The sequence below is a fragment of the Rattus norvegicus genome, chromosome 15 (assembly GCF_021556685.1).
Source record: "Rattus norvegicus strain SHRSP/BbbUtx chromosome 15, alternate assembly SHRSP_T2T, whole genome shotgun sequence".
NCBI classification, from domain to species: Eukaryota; Metazoa; Chordata; class Mammalia; order Rodentia; family Muridae; genus Rattus; species Rattus norvegicus.
Window position 1 is genome coordinate 26,949,111 of NC_141548.1, and position 16,911 is coordinate 26,966,021.

The 16,911-nt window shown below is 40.9% G+C and overlaps 1 protein-coding gene across 4 annotated transcripts in view; it reads right to left on the reverse strand.

Annotated features, from left to right (window-relative positions):
• Nucleotides 1–280: 280 nt before the first annotated feature.
• The window catches only part of Armh4 (armadillo-like helical domain containing 4), a 101,073-nt gene continuing 84,442 nt past the window's right edge, over nucleotides 281–16,911 (reverse strand). For 2 of the 4 annotated variants that reach the window (XM_087586090.1, XM_087586088.1), the window contains exons 6-8: nucleotides 10,135–10,166; nucleotides 1,363–1,497; nucleotides 507–1,166 (exon numbers count right to left, since the gene is read on the reverse strand). In XM_087586090.1, coding sequence (XP_087442216.1) covers nucleotides 1,101–1,166; nucleotides 1,363–1,497; nucleotides 10,135–10,166 — 233 coding nt within the window. In that variant the 3' untranslated portion in view covers nucleotides 507–1,100. Of the gene's footprint in view, nucleotides 1,170–1,362; nucleotides 1,498–10,134; nucleotides 10,167–16,911 lie in introns of all 4 variants that reach the window. The other 2 variants (NM_001108374.1, XM_087586089.1) reach the window with 2 other exon arrangements.

A 16,911-nucleotide genomic window follows, 5' to 3' on the forward strand; every position in this document is an offset into this window, starting at 1 on the left:
ATTCGGTATAGAAGAGAAAATTGCATTCCTAGGAAAATGGGAAAGGATCTAACAGTCTGTCAACCCCATGAGGGATACCCAAAGGTCTTTTGTACATGAGAACTCTGGTCACTGGGCCATCTTCTCTAAAGAAAACTGGCCTTATCTATTAAAGCCCAAAAGACCACTGGTGGCCCAGTCCTTCCATAGTAAGATCTTAGATATGGAAAAGTAATGGCCACATAAACATAGAACCTAATGGCAAGGACAATCACTCTGGGAGCTTACACACTCTCAATCTGATTTCATCCTTATTTCTTCTTAGCTAATTTCAGTAATATACCAAAAGACTATCCTGTAATGATTAACAAATAAGAATATTTCAGTATATGCATCGAACTAAGTCACACTATTCAAGAAAGCAAGCATAAATTGAGGCTAAGGGTTTATGTAATGTATAATTTCTGGTACATTCTTTTCTTACTAACAGCAAGACTAAGAAAGAGAAAAATTAAAAAAAAACACCTAAGAGACTGGAAAATTTAATGCAAGATACACACAGACTTGCATATAATTCTAATAGGCTGAGATATCTCAGGGAAAAAAATCATTCCAAGTGTGGTAACTAGTCTTTGATGCAGAGAGAGGGTACACCAAGGCCGACAGCTTCAAAAAGGTAGGGAAGGATTGTGAAAAGTTACCCTTCCTTAGAATTCGTCAATCAAAGTCAACGATGCCTTGGTGGTGACATCATTAACTTCAGTCCAGTAATCCAAACCAAGAAAAAGGCAATGGAAAAATACGAAATATTTATTCTACCTAACTCCCCCTGAACACGTAGCCTGTGTGTTTCTAAATCCCAGCCCTTGTGGATGACATATACACTACAGATGAGCCGAACACTGCATGCTGCATTGAGGGTACAGCGTGGTTTTTCTGCTGAGCACAAGAAAAAAAAAACTACTCTCCAGCAGAGACGGGAGCTGGACCAGAGGCCTGGTAGCAGCAAGGTGGATAGATACTGTTCTTTCTCATTTATTTATTCTCTTTCTTCTGTTTGTCTTCACATAGAAAATAAGATAATAATCCCATGGGATGTCTCGGTTGAACTCAAGTCCAGCTCAGAATTCGTCTTCAGAACTATCAGCTAACAGCATCACTCTGTCTTGCATACTGTTGAATTCTCTCTGCTGGGGAAGGAAAAGAGGAAGGCATTACAGTCTTTGTCTGCAAAGCCCAGAAGCAGACCCACTCTAAAGAACAAAGGAGCAGCTAATTCAAAGCACCTTGAATGGGGAGTCTTTTCTGCCCCATTAAACCCTCTGTACTTTATCAAGCAATTGGGCAAGCAGCAAGAGGAGCACGTTTTCTTTTCGTCCATACCTTCCTTTTATGCCTTTTGAAGCCATTCCTTCTTCGGCGATTCATAACCTTAATGCTGTACAGCGCTCCCAAGATGAACAAGGCTCCGGCTATCCCTACCCCAACAGGCACCAGCATTCCAGACATGTAGCCTGCCTGGACAGAGAAGGAGAAAGACAAGAGAGGTGTGCATTAGGATGTTAGACAGAGCACCAGGTCAGTTCCTTTTTCCTGCTACATGGCAGCAGGTTTTAGAGGCTTTGAATACCTCTGTCTGCTCAGCTATAATTTAAAAGGGAACCTAGAACAAAGGTACCGCTTTGGGGGAAGAAAGCAACTGAAAACGTAATGAGGTTTTAAAAAATTATTATTTCAAATCCCTTAGAAATATGGTCTGATATAAACCAGCCAGACCTGGTGGCCCCTCCAGACACTTGATTATGCACATTTGTCAACATCAATTTTTGATGACAGAAATATAATTTGTACTAAAGATGGATGGAGTGGGTTTCTGTGAAGGCCGGGGCTATTAAAATGCAATAAATTGGAAACAGCCTGAGTTGCATGCCAAAGGACTGAAGTGTCCTCTGGAATACTGTGTTCCTTGGAGGGTAAAGGCGGGGTTTGCACTCTCTTGCCCTCCCTGTCACCCCTCAGCACTCACTTTTCTCAGCTGTATTACAGTCAGAAAGGAAGGATAAAAGTGCATATGTGTAGAAGGTGAGAGTGTTGCATGAATGAAGAGGTGGGTTAATTGTTGGAAGGCAAGGACAAGGAGATGTGCATATGAAACACATCACTGAGAGAAGCAGTGTGCCCAATGAACAAAACCAATCAGAGAGCATCCTTAGTCCCAGGGAAGTAGTGGCCAAAAAGGGCACCAAGATCACTGCCTGCAGCACGGCTACTTCACCAGGAGCCTCGAGTATTTCCAGCGTACCCAAGATCACTATGGACACTTCAGTCCTGAGAAAACAGTACAGTCCCAGTGCATCCCTATGCTTTAGTGCACAGCTCAGGTCCCACCCACTCTTGGAGTAAGGCCCTCCTTCTGAGGTAGGTCTTTGTAGTAAAACCCTTGTGGGCTGCACGTGTATATACTAACTTTTCATGGGAAATCATAAGGCTTACACACCTACTGGAAGACATACATTACAGTTATACTTTTTAAAACTTAGAATAAATGTGCAGTTGGTTTTTCTGAGAAAGAGTGGGTCTTCTATTTCTCCTTTTGAAAAGATTTATTTATGTATTTTTATACTTGTGAACTGTGTATGTGTGTGGTTCAGTGCACGCATGTCATCAAATACATGAATTCCCCAAAGAGGCCAAAAGAAGACATTGATCACTTAGCACTAGAGTCACGGATGGTTGTGAGCCACTACATGGGCTCTGGGAACAGAACCTGGACCTCATCAAGAGAGGCAAGCCACTAAGACATCTCCCTAGCTCCTAATTATTAATTGCTTATCTAGCAAAGCTATTTCTAATGTCTCTTAGGATGAACTAAAATGAGATGGACAAACATAGACACACAGACAGATAGTGGAAGGGAGAAAGGGGGGGAGGGGAGAGAGAGATTGTTTTTCATAAAGCACTGAGATCTGTGGGTTATAATTCTTTTTTAAACTTGCATGTGGAGTAGCAGAGGGGCTCTTACAAAACTACACACCCTCAGCTACGCCCTCACCGATCCTATATCCTAGGATTTTAAATTGGGACAAAATATGGAAAGTTTTTCATTAATTTAAGAACAATGAGATTCTTTTAAATCAGCACAATGCTTTCAATAGAGAAACAAACCCCAGTCATTCTTCAACAAATTCATACGCTTGGTAGAGAATGAAAGTTTTTCTAAAACTCTTGCAGACCCGCTTGAGTCTTATAAAAACTCTATAATCTTTTATATAAGGAAATATTGGACAATGCAAAAGTTCTGGTGCTCTCACCAAAAATAAAGATTTTAAAAAACAGTATTTTCAGTGCATGGAAATGTACACCCATATTTAATATGAAAAATGATTAACTTTTAGCCCTATAAACGGTCTTCTTCTAGGTTGTACATTCACAGGACAATATTGTACTTTGTGAAATGTCAACTTGACAGCCACTGTCTGAGCCTCCTGAAGCTCTGTAGCTTAACTCCACATCAACAATGTGGGTGTTCCAAATGTATCACTTTTGTCATATTTCACTTACAAAAAATCAGTTATATTTTTCACCTGTAAATGGTATTTACCTTGCCTTCAAATCACAAATAGATTGTAGAATGAGGTGCAGCTCTCAGCCCACCTTCCAGGACAAGGTAGCCATTTGCTCTTTAACGCTGACTAACGTAAATCAGGTCTTCAATCAGGTCCTCCTCAGAGCTGCCTATCACCTCATGTTCTCAGAAATAAAGTAAGATGCTATATACTTAAGTTTTAACTTATCAACTGTGTCTAGGAGCTTTTCTTTGTTCAAAATCATTGGCTGTGTATAGGCATTCAAAATGGCACCCAGAGGACACAATTTACCCATGGGATTTCCCAACCAAACTGAGTCTAACCAGGACAGAACAGCTAACAAGGCTAAAGTGATGGATATTTTATTTTTATATAAAAATAGACTATATTCTTTTCTTAGGTTTTCAGTTTTATTTTTATTGTTATTTCCTATAATTCTTAGATATAAATGTGAAAATTATTATTGGAACATTGGACTTTGATGCAAAACATCGTTCTATCATAAGGCCAGCTTGCCTGTTTGTTTTTTCATATGCACAACATGAATGGTAATACATATGTACTAAATTTATTGTTAAACTAATTTAAGTACAATGCTTATCAAAGTATGTAAACTATTTAAAAGCAGAGTAGACATAAGTAAATTTAAAATAAACTATAGAAATAATAAAACTGTCAGTAATATTTTATTACACTGAATGAAAGTCAACCTTAGAATAAACTCTAAATGTGCATTGGGAAATTAATAAAATATTAAGCAAGGAATTTGAATGCTTTAATATTTTTGTCTGATTCTTGTGTGTGTGTGTGTGTGTGTGTGTGCACGCGCGCATGTGAATGTGTTCTGTTTTTATTTTCTATTGAGCACCAGAGTCATTCTAAGTCTACCTAGAATTCCATAGGTTGAATTCTTTGTGAAAAATAGACTATATTCTTAAAAATATGGGTATCATGAAAAATAAAAGACGGTTATAAAATAATGAAAGGGAGTGACTGGGATGTGATTAAGGAATGTATTATGCAATTGTTGGTGGGGTCTTATACTGGAGGAGAAATGATACTTTCATGAAGGTCATTTCAGGTCTGTTGAACAGTTGCACTATGAATACCAGAGAACGCAAAGGTGTACTCTAGCTATGTTAAATGGGCTTGAGTTAGAAACTACAGTAAGATTTGATAGCAGAAGGTTCCTATTCTTAGGAAACGCAGACTGAAAAATTAGGGATAAATAGGCCACCATCTATGCAATTTATCATTCTATGGTTCAGGTAAAATAATGAAGAGGCTATGCCTACAAATAAAATCGAAGGCAGAAAACATTAGTCGGTGTATCTAGATTAAACGTGGTAAAGGTGGTAGGCGATTACTCGTGCCATTCTCATTTTTATATCTTGTCTATGGATTGTAAATTTTTCCCTCTAAAGTTTAAGCACTTAAAATATATTGTAAAGGAAAAGCTGAGTAGACATAATTTCATTTATGTTTGCCTTTGAGATAAAAAAATATATATGTATTTGTTCAGAAACATCTATTTTCAAGAGAGCTATAAGGAGGGCCTGTGAAGGGCACCAAGGATGTAGTTCAGCTGGCAGACTACTTACATAGCATGTACAAGGCTTGGGTTCACTCTCTCACACCTTACATAGCATGTACAAGGCCTGGGTTCACTCTCTCGCACCTTACATAGCATGTACAAGGCCTGGGTTCACTCTCTCGCACCTTACATAGCATGTACAAGGCTTGGGTTCACTCTCTCGCACCTTATTAAACCGAGCATCGCGACACACACCTGTAGTCACAGCATTTGAGACACAGAGGCAGGAAGATCAAAATTTAAAGCTATCTTCTGTAGCTGTAGCTAATCAAAGCTTCTCAAATTGATTCCAGCAGCTGCAGCACGCCCTTTGCTACCTGCCCCAATGGTCTGGGTTCCCAAATGAAAGATTCATAGGCATAGCCTTTACATTTCTATATGCCTTAATCAGCTCAATGACTGGGCCACTTCCCAACTTCCACATGGCTACTCCATCTCCCTCTGATATTCCCAGGTTATTCCTTACTAGAATCTATATTCCATCGTTTCTGCCCTAGACCCAGTCTGGGACCAAGAGGGCCATTCTTCCCTGGTTCCTACATGGCAGCTATGTTCTCTCCTGCACCTTCTCAGGTATGGCATCTTTTTTCTCCTTCCCCCATCATGGCAGATCTCCTTTCTCCTTCTCCAGTCTCTCCCTAGCCCAGAATCCTAAAAGTCACACCCCTGTCTGCTCTGCCCAACCATTAGCAGTGGGCATCTTTATTTACCAAGTAGAATCCCTCCGTGTCTTATGTGCAAGACACTGCAAACAGGTTTTATGGGAACGTAATTAGCATGAGAATACAAGCAGCTACAATCTTCAACTGCATAGTGATGAGAGGTCAGCCTGGGCTATGTGAGACTCTCTCTCAACAAACAAACAAACAAACAAATAAACAAACAGTGCATGCTATCCTCCACTGCTTCAGATCTTCTGGACTGAGACTGGCTCTTGGGCTCCCTAAGCAGCAGTATCTCTCCAACTAAAGAACATGTGAGAGTGATGTGTCAGACTTGCTAACACAGACTACTGGACCACATCCTCAAGGTTTCTGACTCAGAGGACTAGAGCAAGAACCTGCATTTTGGCCAAGCTCCCAGGGTGTCTGAAGAAGCTGTTCCACACTCCACCCTGAGAGTCAATGACTGTGAAATAAAATCTGGATCATTCTTTGCTGGATGATTTTTTTTTAAATCACGAAGATATAAACTGGCGTTGGTGACCTAAGACCAGCACTAGTCTTTATCATACAATCTAATCAAGCATCTTCATTTCTGAGAAGCAATCTTGATGTTGAAAAGACATTTATCAGTTGTCAACCAAGATAAGCTTGGTCTAACAAACACCATCAATAATGTACATTTAACCAAAAAAAGCTAAAGTTATGGAAACTAGTGGTCTGTCAATATCTATGTCCTTTCTCAGTAGCTAAACAATTTCTAATCTGGTGTGGGACAGAATTAAGATTATTTCTCCTCCCTTAACATCCATGAAGCTGAGTATGATTGAGGAATCAGTTTCAACAAGAAGATGATAAGTCCGTGTGCTCTAGTGAGTTTTATGTCAACTTGACACAAAGTATAGTCATCTGAGAGGAGGGGACTTTTATTGAGAAAATGTCTTCATAAGATCATGCACATGTAAGCTGGCAGAGCATTTTCTTAATTCGTAATTTACAAGGGAAGGCCCAGCCCATTGTGAGTGGGGCCATCCCTGAGCTGGGGGTTCTGAGTTCTGAGCAAGCCATGGGGAGTAAGCCAGCGAGCAGCTCCTGTGTCCAGGTCCCTGCTCTGCTGGAATTCCTGTTCCGACTTTGACTTTGTCAGTGACGAACTGTGATGTGGAAGTGTCAGTAAAACAAACCCTTTCCTTGTTGTTTCATCACAGCAATACTAACTCTGACTCAGACACCGTGACACATGCACATTCGAGAACACACTCCTTATAGGGGGATGCGAGCCTTAACAGGAGCCTGCTATAGCTGTTCCTGAGAGGCTCTGCCAGAGCCTGACCAATACAGATGCGGATGCACACAGCCAACCTCAGACTGAGCACGGGGAACCCAATGAAGGAGTTAGGGGAAGGACTGAAGGAACTGAAGAGGTTTGCAACCCCATAGGAAGAACAACAATATAAACCAGTCAGAGCCCCAAAGCTCCCAGGGACTAAACCACCAACCAAAGAGTACACATTTGGGGGGACCCATGGCTCCAGCTGGATTTGTAGCAGAGGATGGCCTTATCTGGCATTACTGGGAGGAGAGCTCCTCAGTCCTTTGGAGGCTCGTGACCCAGGGTAGGGGAATGCTAGGACGCTGAGGCAGGAGTGGGTGGGCAGGTGGGGGAGCACACTCATAGAGGCAGAGGAGAGGGGGAAAGGGGGAAAGGTTTGTGGAGGGGAAACTGGGAAGGGGGGTAACATTTGAAATGTCAGTAAATAAAATAACCAACAAAATAACCAATTAAAAAAAAGAATGACAGGATGCTGCTTCTTTTTTTAATGATGGATTGTCCACAGCACTCACACCCCCATCCCTTTTTCTTTTTTCTCGCTAGAACATGAAGATAGCTAAGCTGGACGTGCCATTTAGAATCATAAATTACCCTTGGGAATGAATGATAGTATGCTATCAAACTGAATCAGTTTAGGCCCCGATTCTTTGCTACTAGCTATGAACCTTTGACTTCAGTTGTGATGGGTAGGAGCTACCGGTTACTCAGGATGAACCTTAATATTAACACAGAGAAACTGAAAAAGAAAACAAAACAAAAGAAAGGAACCAGGACTTTTGCAGACAGACTCTCTTAGAACTTCTGGGACTGACTGAGACCCAACGTTGGAACAATTCATGAAACGAGATCAAGAGGCTGTCCTTGTTTGGTTTATGAGCTCCATTAAGTGTGTGTCTAGTTTTCATGCTAAGTGTTCGAGTGACTTTCATCAGACAGCAGCCAGGCTTCCCAACATTGCTTCTGAAGATGGCAACTAGCAAGAATTGACATTTATATGCAAGGTACAGAGGTTGCAATGTCCAACCTCTTTGGCGTAGTTTTACACCAAAATTTAAGTCTATTTTAATAATTTTTGTAATATATTTTAGAAATGTATTTTAATATGAGATATTTTAGAAAATATCTTTCTCAGGATATTCTAAACCTGTGTCTGTTCATCTGAACATATCTTTTGACATAACTGCATACATAACAAATACCAAAAATGGCACCCAATGTCCTCAGCGGCTTGAAAGTTTCCTTTATCACTTTTAATGTATATGAAAACAAAGTGAACTTGTTAACAAAAACTACATATATGTGAATTTTCATCCAGAATCAAAAGGGCAGTGAGAACTACTGTACTTGCATAATTTTAATTCCAACTGGATGGCTTGTCCTTTAACACTAAGTTGTAGCAAAATACAATCTACTGACTCCAATGCAAGAAAACTAGCATACTAATAAAATAAAATATGTGAAAAGCCATAAGCAGACATGTTTTGAGGCTGCGGAACTGAAGGCAACTTATTGCCTGACCATTAAAACGATTTTCAAGCAATTGAAATCCCAATTAAACCTGAGATGAATGTGCTAATGGGATCTGACATGGCTACCCTCAGGAATTCAAGACTCCATCAATATTTTGAGTAGTTCCAGTTAAAATTACAACCAAATGTGAAAGCTTGGAGAGGACTGAAAAATCAAAAGAAAATGAAAATATGATTCTGGAAAGAAATGTGCATTGTCAATCACTTTGTCAAGTCTGCTCAAGAGAGAGAAGTGCTTTTCCACAGCTGACCATCCAGACAGGGTGGTTTGCAAGTCCCCCGTGAGAGGAAGCACTAAAATAAGCTACACGTGTGCCTGGGACAGTTTCTTATTTCACAGACAAAAAATGAACAACATTGCCAACATCCCCTAAAAGAAGCTGTACCGGGTAGATCAAGAATAGTATTTAGCTTCCCATGCTGCCCAAGGATAAGGGGCTGGCTCAGGGGTTATGAGCATTTGCTGTTGGCCTGGAGAAAAGGCTATGACTGATGGCATTTGCTGCTATGGCAGAGGACATTCCATTACCAGCACCCGCATGGGCTCACAACCAGCTGTGACTTCAGTTCACACATGTAATATAAAATGAACCAACCTAAAAAAATGTTTTTTGGAGAGTGCTTGTTGTGCGATCACAGGATTTCAGTTCAGAACCCAGAACTCACACTGCGATTGGATGTCAGGTCTCTCAACATACCTGTAACCTCAGTTCTGTGCAAGGTGTTGTTGGGAGAATTTCTGGGGCTTGCTGGCTGATAGTATACCCCAAACCCATCAGCTCTAGGTTCAGTGAGAGACCAATGGAGGTTCAAAAGAGACCAATAGAGGAAGATATCTGACTGAGTCCTCTGGACTCCACACATGCATAAGCACACATACCTGTATGCGTGCACACACACACACACACACACACACACACACACACACACACACACACACACAGAGAGAGAGAGAGAGACAGAGACAGAGACAGACAGAGAGACAGAGAGATAGAGAGACAGAGAGACAGAGAGATAGAGAGACAGAGATAAAGAGAGACAGAGAGAGACAGAAAGACAGAGAGAGAGAGAGAGAGAGAGAGAGAGAGAGAGAGAGAGAGAGAGAGAGAAGGTGAGGAGGAAAGGTGAACGAGGCTCCAGAGACTATGGTGTTGGTCTGTGTTCCTCGGGAAGGAAGCCAAAGGGAATGCCTCTTCTCCCTAGGAGGCTCAGGACAGCAAACTGAAGCTCTGTTATAATTTTTAAGACATCCTTTCTCATTTCTTCCTCCACACTCTCCTACGTCCCTTCCAGCTCTCCTTTAAAATTATGGCCTCTTATTAACATGCACATGCGTGTTTGTATATATACATATAAATTCCTAAATGGTAAACCGTGGGAGCTGTACTGTTTTGTGGGTCTTTTATTTACCCCTTAGTATCAGTCAACAAGAAGAGGAGACTTTTCTTACCTTGTCTTTTAGCTTTTCCATCCAGCTTCTCACTAGGAAAAATAAGAGAACCAGATATAAATAGCAGTCCCCTACTTACATTTGATAGTATTATAGAGCTTGGTAACTTGATTTACTGAAAATTTTTCTTCTTTTTTTGCATGAAATATAATAAAAACTTCCAACAATTTTAACAAAATGGCAGGCACAGGTCTTTCCACATAGCTCTGGTTGTTCTAGAACTCACTATGTAGACAAGGCTGGCTTTGAACTCACAGAAACTTACCTGCCTCTGCCTCCAGGGTGCTGAGATTAAAGGTATGTGTCACCAAGCCACTTTTTCAGAAATGCAACACAGATCAACCCCCTCCCGTGTCCTTATTGAATGAACGGAGAATAATGTTTGTTAAGGGAATTCTTTATACTGTCCAACTCATTTAAAGAAGGCCTGGGAAAATTGCTTTTCCTGTGACTGCTTTTCTTTAACCTGATGCTAGTTTGTCTCAGCGCTTAGGATCCATGAGGATGCCTCACTTGAAGCCTGTCAGCAAGAGAACAGGAAAGGACAGGAAAATGGTGCACCAAGGCAGCTCTAGCTCCAAAGGGAAGCATTGCAGTCATATTTGAAGAAAGAAAAGGCAAACTGCAAGAACTCAGGGCCATTTCCACTGTACCATTCTACAGCACTACCATATGATAACCGCCATTAATAACAGAAGTGACATGTGTGAAGGGACTGCATCAACTAAGTATTGTTCTGCAGATCCTGGTCACAGCTATTTGGAACATTAATAGGAGAGAAATGCCTCATTCGGAGTGAGAAGGATGACTTGAAATTGGGGATGGGCATTTCACCCTTTACTGACTTTTAATGTTATATTGGTGTTTCAGTGCCCATGTTACTTAAGCATAAAAAGTGTGGAGGAGGGGCACAGTATCTTCATTTTATGTTTATTATCAAGGAAAAGAAATCAGCAATTAAACTGAAGGAAGAAATGAGGTTACTTTACACTTACTGTTCGGACAAGAAGCTTCAACAAGTAGAAAAGGGAGCACACTGAGCTCCACTTGCAGAGTCTGAGAATAAATGTATGAAGTCAGTGTGGTTGCAGTCTTTTATAACTAGGCAGTTCTGCTGCTGCAAAAGCAGCCATGGATGATTGGTCTACAGGAAAATGTGCTCAGTCTTGCTCTAATTAACTGTATTTATAGATACTGGGGTTTGAATTTTATGTAATACTTATATGTCATAGTTGTTTTCTTTAAAAATCATATTAAACTGTAAAAAATATTATTTGCTCACAAGTTATATAAAAACAGGAGGCCAGCCAGAGTTGGTCATGAGCCATGATTCGGGGCCCCTGGAATAAGAAAATCACCTTCAGTAAGTCAGCACCTCCATTTATACAATCTTGCTCCCGTAATAAGGTATTTTATCATGCTGACAGTGCCATGTCTAAGACTACTTCTCACAAACTACAGCACATGTATTGTAGCACGTGACCCACAAGGTGGCAAGCATGAGAGTCAGATAAGCTCACAAGCTAGCCATGGTGGCTCCGGTCTATAATCTCAGCATTCAGGAAACAGAATCATAAGGAGAGCTTCAAATTCAGGGTCAGCCTGAGCTACAGCGTGAGAACACGCCTCAAAGAGTGAGATTATGTGATACTCGTAGAAAAGATGGGGAAACTGAGGTTCAGAGAAGCCAAGAGGCACTTTCAGTCAGCCAGTGAATAGCCACAGGAATGTCAGCTTGATTTCTAGAAGAAACACTGCTCTTCTACCCATCTCAAATGTGGCTGCAAATGTGGGAATACCTTTGGCTTTTCACTTCCTTTGATTGACTTCAAGTTATCTTACAAAACCCTTATCGAACCTCTCAGGGTTGTTCTTCCCAAGTAGCCCTGTACCAAATGGGTTCAGACAGATGAGGTGGCTGATCAAGGTCGGATCAGGAGTGTAAGCACGCCAGAAAAAAGACATCTATCAACCTTAGCACAAGACCAGGAGTTGGTGCTTCCAGGAGTGAGCCCTCCCAGAAGGAGGTCAGCCACTGATTTTAGAGAAAATAATGAACTTGAAGACCCTCGGCTATCCCTGTACAACAGATGGCAACAGATGCTTTGAGAGGTCATTGTGGAGATTAGAAATGCCACATGCAAAATTTCCATATAGTACCTGATATAGAATCCAAAGAGGAAGATGAAAGACAAGTGAAATGTGGGTGTTCTGTTACTCTGTCTCCAATCCAAAACAGATTTCAATGCAAGCAAGAGAACGCACAAAATTCATTCATTTGTTCCACAAATATTTGCAACGCACATGGTGTTTGATCCAGCATTGTGTCCTCTCTATAATAAGCCAACAGATGCTACTGGACCTGGTGCCAGCGAGGAAAGAGTTCAGCTAGCATGTATCCAAGAAGTAGATAACAAGAAGTAGTGTGGGCATGTGAGTAAGTGAGGGAGAGTCCAGACTCAGGAAATAGCTTGGGCATCATATGGAGAACAGGACAATGACCGTGGGACCAGGCTGACGACTCCCAGAAGGAATGAGAAGAATTTCTCAGAGCAGAGGGACAGGAGGCAAAGATCAAAGCTAGATTTAAAGCATCCATAGGCTTTTCTGATCTAAAGAGTAAATGTTACATTGCCAAGAGGAGCATTTCCAACTAGGGCCTCATCTGGAAAACTACCCATATCTGAGGTAAGTGGAGTAAATTGTATAGAGCCTGTGATGGTTGGGTTTCAGGATTTGTTTGGTGGAGTTTTCCAAAGTGTGTGTGTGTGTGTGTGTGTGTGTGTGTGTGTGTGTGTGTGTGTTTTCTATGTGTACTCCTGCCATAGTATACATCTGAAAGTCAGAGGACAACTACAACTTGGAGGAGTCATCTCTCTCTTGCTACCGTGTGGGTCCTAGTGACCAAACTCTAGTCACCAGGCTTAGTGGCAAGTGCTTTTACCCACCGAGCCACCTCCTCTTGATGGCCCGTGGTGGTTAGTTTTAGTTGTCAATTTGACAATCAAAAATCTCCAGGCAAGAGAGTCTCGGTGAGGGATTGTCTAGGTTAGGTTGGCCAGTGGGCACATGTGCAAGGGATTATTATTATTAGCTTAACTGCGGTAGGAAGATCTGCCTGCTCTAGACGGTGGTTTTTCTCTGAGCAGGGGGATCCTGGGTTGTGTAAGAATGAAGCTGATCTAAACAGTAATATGCATGTTTTAACTTATTGTTCTCTGCTCTTGACTATGGATGTGATGTGACTTGAAGCTTAAAGTTCCTGCAGCCCTGACTTCCCACAATAATGGACTGTAACTGGCATTGTGAGCCAAAACAATTGTAGACCCTTTCTCCCTTAAGTTACATTTTATCACAGCCACAGGAAACAAAACTAAGATAACACCCCACACTAAGCAACATTCTTACACAGTAACTCTATGATGGGAGCGAAAAGGCCTCTTAGAATGTGCAGAGATAATCCGAAAGGGTATAGTCCACTCATCAGTTCTATGAATCAAGGAAAGAAACCACAGTTGAGCTCTAAAGACATGTGGAGATAGGCATTTTGGTAGGTAAGTCTAAAAAGGTTTAGACATAGGTCTATACTGGTGTCTATATTTATTTTATATGTATGGGTGTTTTGCCTGCATTTATATATGGCACATGTATCCCACATAAAGCCCAGAAAAGAGTTCCTGGACCCCTAGAACTGGAGCTACAGATGGTTGTAAGCTGCATGTAGGTGCTGAAAATCAAACCCAAATCTTCTGCAGCTCTAGCTTCTTAAAATAAAATTATTTAAATAAAAATAATTATTAGTCAAAGTTTGTATAATAAAGTACTGTGTGCCTACGAGCATAGCCCAGGGCTAGCTCTCCCCCAGCACGTGAATAAAAATATTCGGTGTAGCCAGAGAAGTGCACATCAAAACAGTGACCAAATTAAATAACAAGAGGTAGAATTAAGGACAGACTTTCTTGTATTCTTTGTATTTTGTAGGGTTTGCCAAGCTATATATAACTTGGTAGTACTTCTTAATTAGTGGGAAAACACATTTTTAAAACTCCTGCAGAGCTCCCTAACCTTTACAACTTGAAATTGGTGATAAATTGCTGACTGTAAGGGGCACAGAAGCTGAGGTCTTTCCACTTGGCTGGTTCCTACGATAACAGCTAGATGCTAGTACCACTGACTGGAGTTTGTATTTCAAATTTTTGTTTAGTGAAAAATTCAAAAGCACAACAATATAACAAGACTTCTGCTCTCCTTCAAGTAGGAATAGAAGTATCCAGACAAAAAGTAGGCTTGAATAAAGGCCATATATAGTTGACATATTCCCTGGTGAAAAGCTGAAGGGTCTTTGTTTTAAGGTCAGGGACACAAGGATGCCCAATGTTGCCACTTCTGTTTAACATAGCAGTTGAATTCCTGTGCAGCACACTTAGATAATAAAAAGAAAAGGCTATTTATTTGGAAAAAGTTAAACAGGAAATTGTAAATTAAAATTCATAATCTTATAAAAAGCCAATCCCCAAAATGTACCATTTACATCCAACATAGAGAAACTGAAATGCACAGGTGTGCATACAGAAACACACACAAACACCACACATGCACATAAACACATACAAAGACACACTAACCCATGTACACAGACATTCATGTATCTATATACACATATAAAATCTGGAAGAATTTATAATTGGAGTGAAAAAGATTACTAGGTACAAAATAAACTTGTGAAAACCTGTGGTATTGCTATGTATCAGCAAATTATCTGGAAAAGAAAAGAGGAAAGCAATCCCATTTACAACAGAAATAAAACAAATAGGTTAAAATAATCAGGAACAGATTTTCCCACAGAGGAAAATTTTTACAGGATAAAAGTAGTCAAAGACACAGAGTAGAAAGCTGTCTGTCTTCCTGGGTTGGAAGAATTTTAATATTCTTGAAACGTCCACAGCGCTCTGAACAATCTGTTGATTCACTGAGCTCTCTATCAAAACAATTATTTTTCACGGAAATCAAAGACACAGCCTAAAATTTCATATAAAAAAACCAAAATATTTGAAAATCTCTTATCTTGAAAGAAGCAGATATCCAAACTGTATGATAATCACAGGGCTTAATAGCAAGAGGGTAAATATGCTAATTAAAAATGGTGACACATACTTTAATCCCAGCACTCAGAAGGCAGAGCCCAGTGGATCAGTTCAAGACCAGCCCTGTCTACTTAGTAAATCCCAGGGTGGTGGTTGGGCTTATATAGTGAGACCCTATCTCAAAACAACAAGTGGAAAGGTCAAAAGACCTGAATAGACATTTCTACAGAAAATGGCCAATGGATATATATTCAAGATCACTGACGATATCCACTCTTCTGATACTATAACAAAAATACCAGAGCCTGGGTAGCTGATATGAAATTTATTTCACATCAGAGTAATGGTACAAGGTTGAGAGCTGTTTGAATTTATCTTGTCTGATGATGATTCTAGAGCTGTTCATGAGGCCACCATAAGGAGGGATTGGTGCACTAGAGAAACCACACCGGAGTGCATATAAAGGCTTTGATGAGTTATGGAGAGTAGGGCATAGCCAAAATGGGGACGGGCTGCTTAACCAACTCTTTGTTTATCTTTTCCTTTTGACCACACTCTAACGAATGTCCTATTATTCTTGCTTTATGGTTTTATGTGTGTCACCTTCTGCCGCTATCTCTTACCCTCTATCTATCCTGTGATTCATGTCTATCTTCGCCCCTATTCTCTCTAAGAGAGAACTGGGGTGGTGGATATTGAGTGGCTGTGTTCATATCTTTCCTATGTAGCTCTCATTTAGACAGAAGGAGCTAGAATTTATAATTTCATCTTAGCCCTTATAGTCTCTAGCTCCTTTGCGGGTGCTAGAGGGCTGCAGCCCCTGAGTGCTCCTTTGGACAATAACCACCCAAGAGGCAGAAATCCTGAAGTGAAACATAAAACACAGCGTGAGCAATGCTGAGGACACTTAGTAGGGAGACTACTGTACAAAAGAAGATTAAAAGCACAAACATACAGACTCCCAGGAGAAAGGTAGAGCATTCATGAATTTGTTTGTTGGAGAAAGGGAATGTGTGTGTCTAAAAAATTGGTTCACAAGATGATGGAGACTGAGAACCAAGCACAGTGGTGGCTTGGTTACAGGTCTAACCCAAAGGTCTGGGAACCGTGGTAGTCACTAATAGTTTCAGACCAAAGGCCTGAAGACTTGAGACCCAAGAGAAGCCAATATTTTCAATCTGAAGGTACATGTAGCCAAATTCTGGGAACCGTGGTAGTCACTAATAGTTTCAGACCAAAGGCCTGAAGACTTGAGACCCAAGAGAAGCCAATATTTTCAATCTGAAGGTACATGTAGCCAAATTCCAAGCTCATAGGCTGCCTACTGGGAGAAATTCTCTCGCACTCAGCATTTTCCTTCTTCATTGGCTGGATGGGGCCCACCCGCATTAGTCTTCGCTGAACCTATGCGTATCAGGCTTCACTGGGCCCACCTGCATCAGGCCTTGCTAGGCCTTTGAGTATCAGACTTCACTAGGCCTACTAACTCAAATGTGAGCCTCCCACCTTCCCCCCTTGTCGATCTCTTCTGCCTTTGGCCCTTTTACTCTCTTTATAAGGATTTTGTGAACTTTTTCCTCATCCTAACTCGTCTTATCTGTTGTCTCCTTTGCCACAGAGGCAACAGTCAGGCTCCAGGCATCCTGCAGATGGTGTCTTTAAGGCAGCCATTGTTCTGCCGACCCTGTCAGGT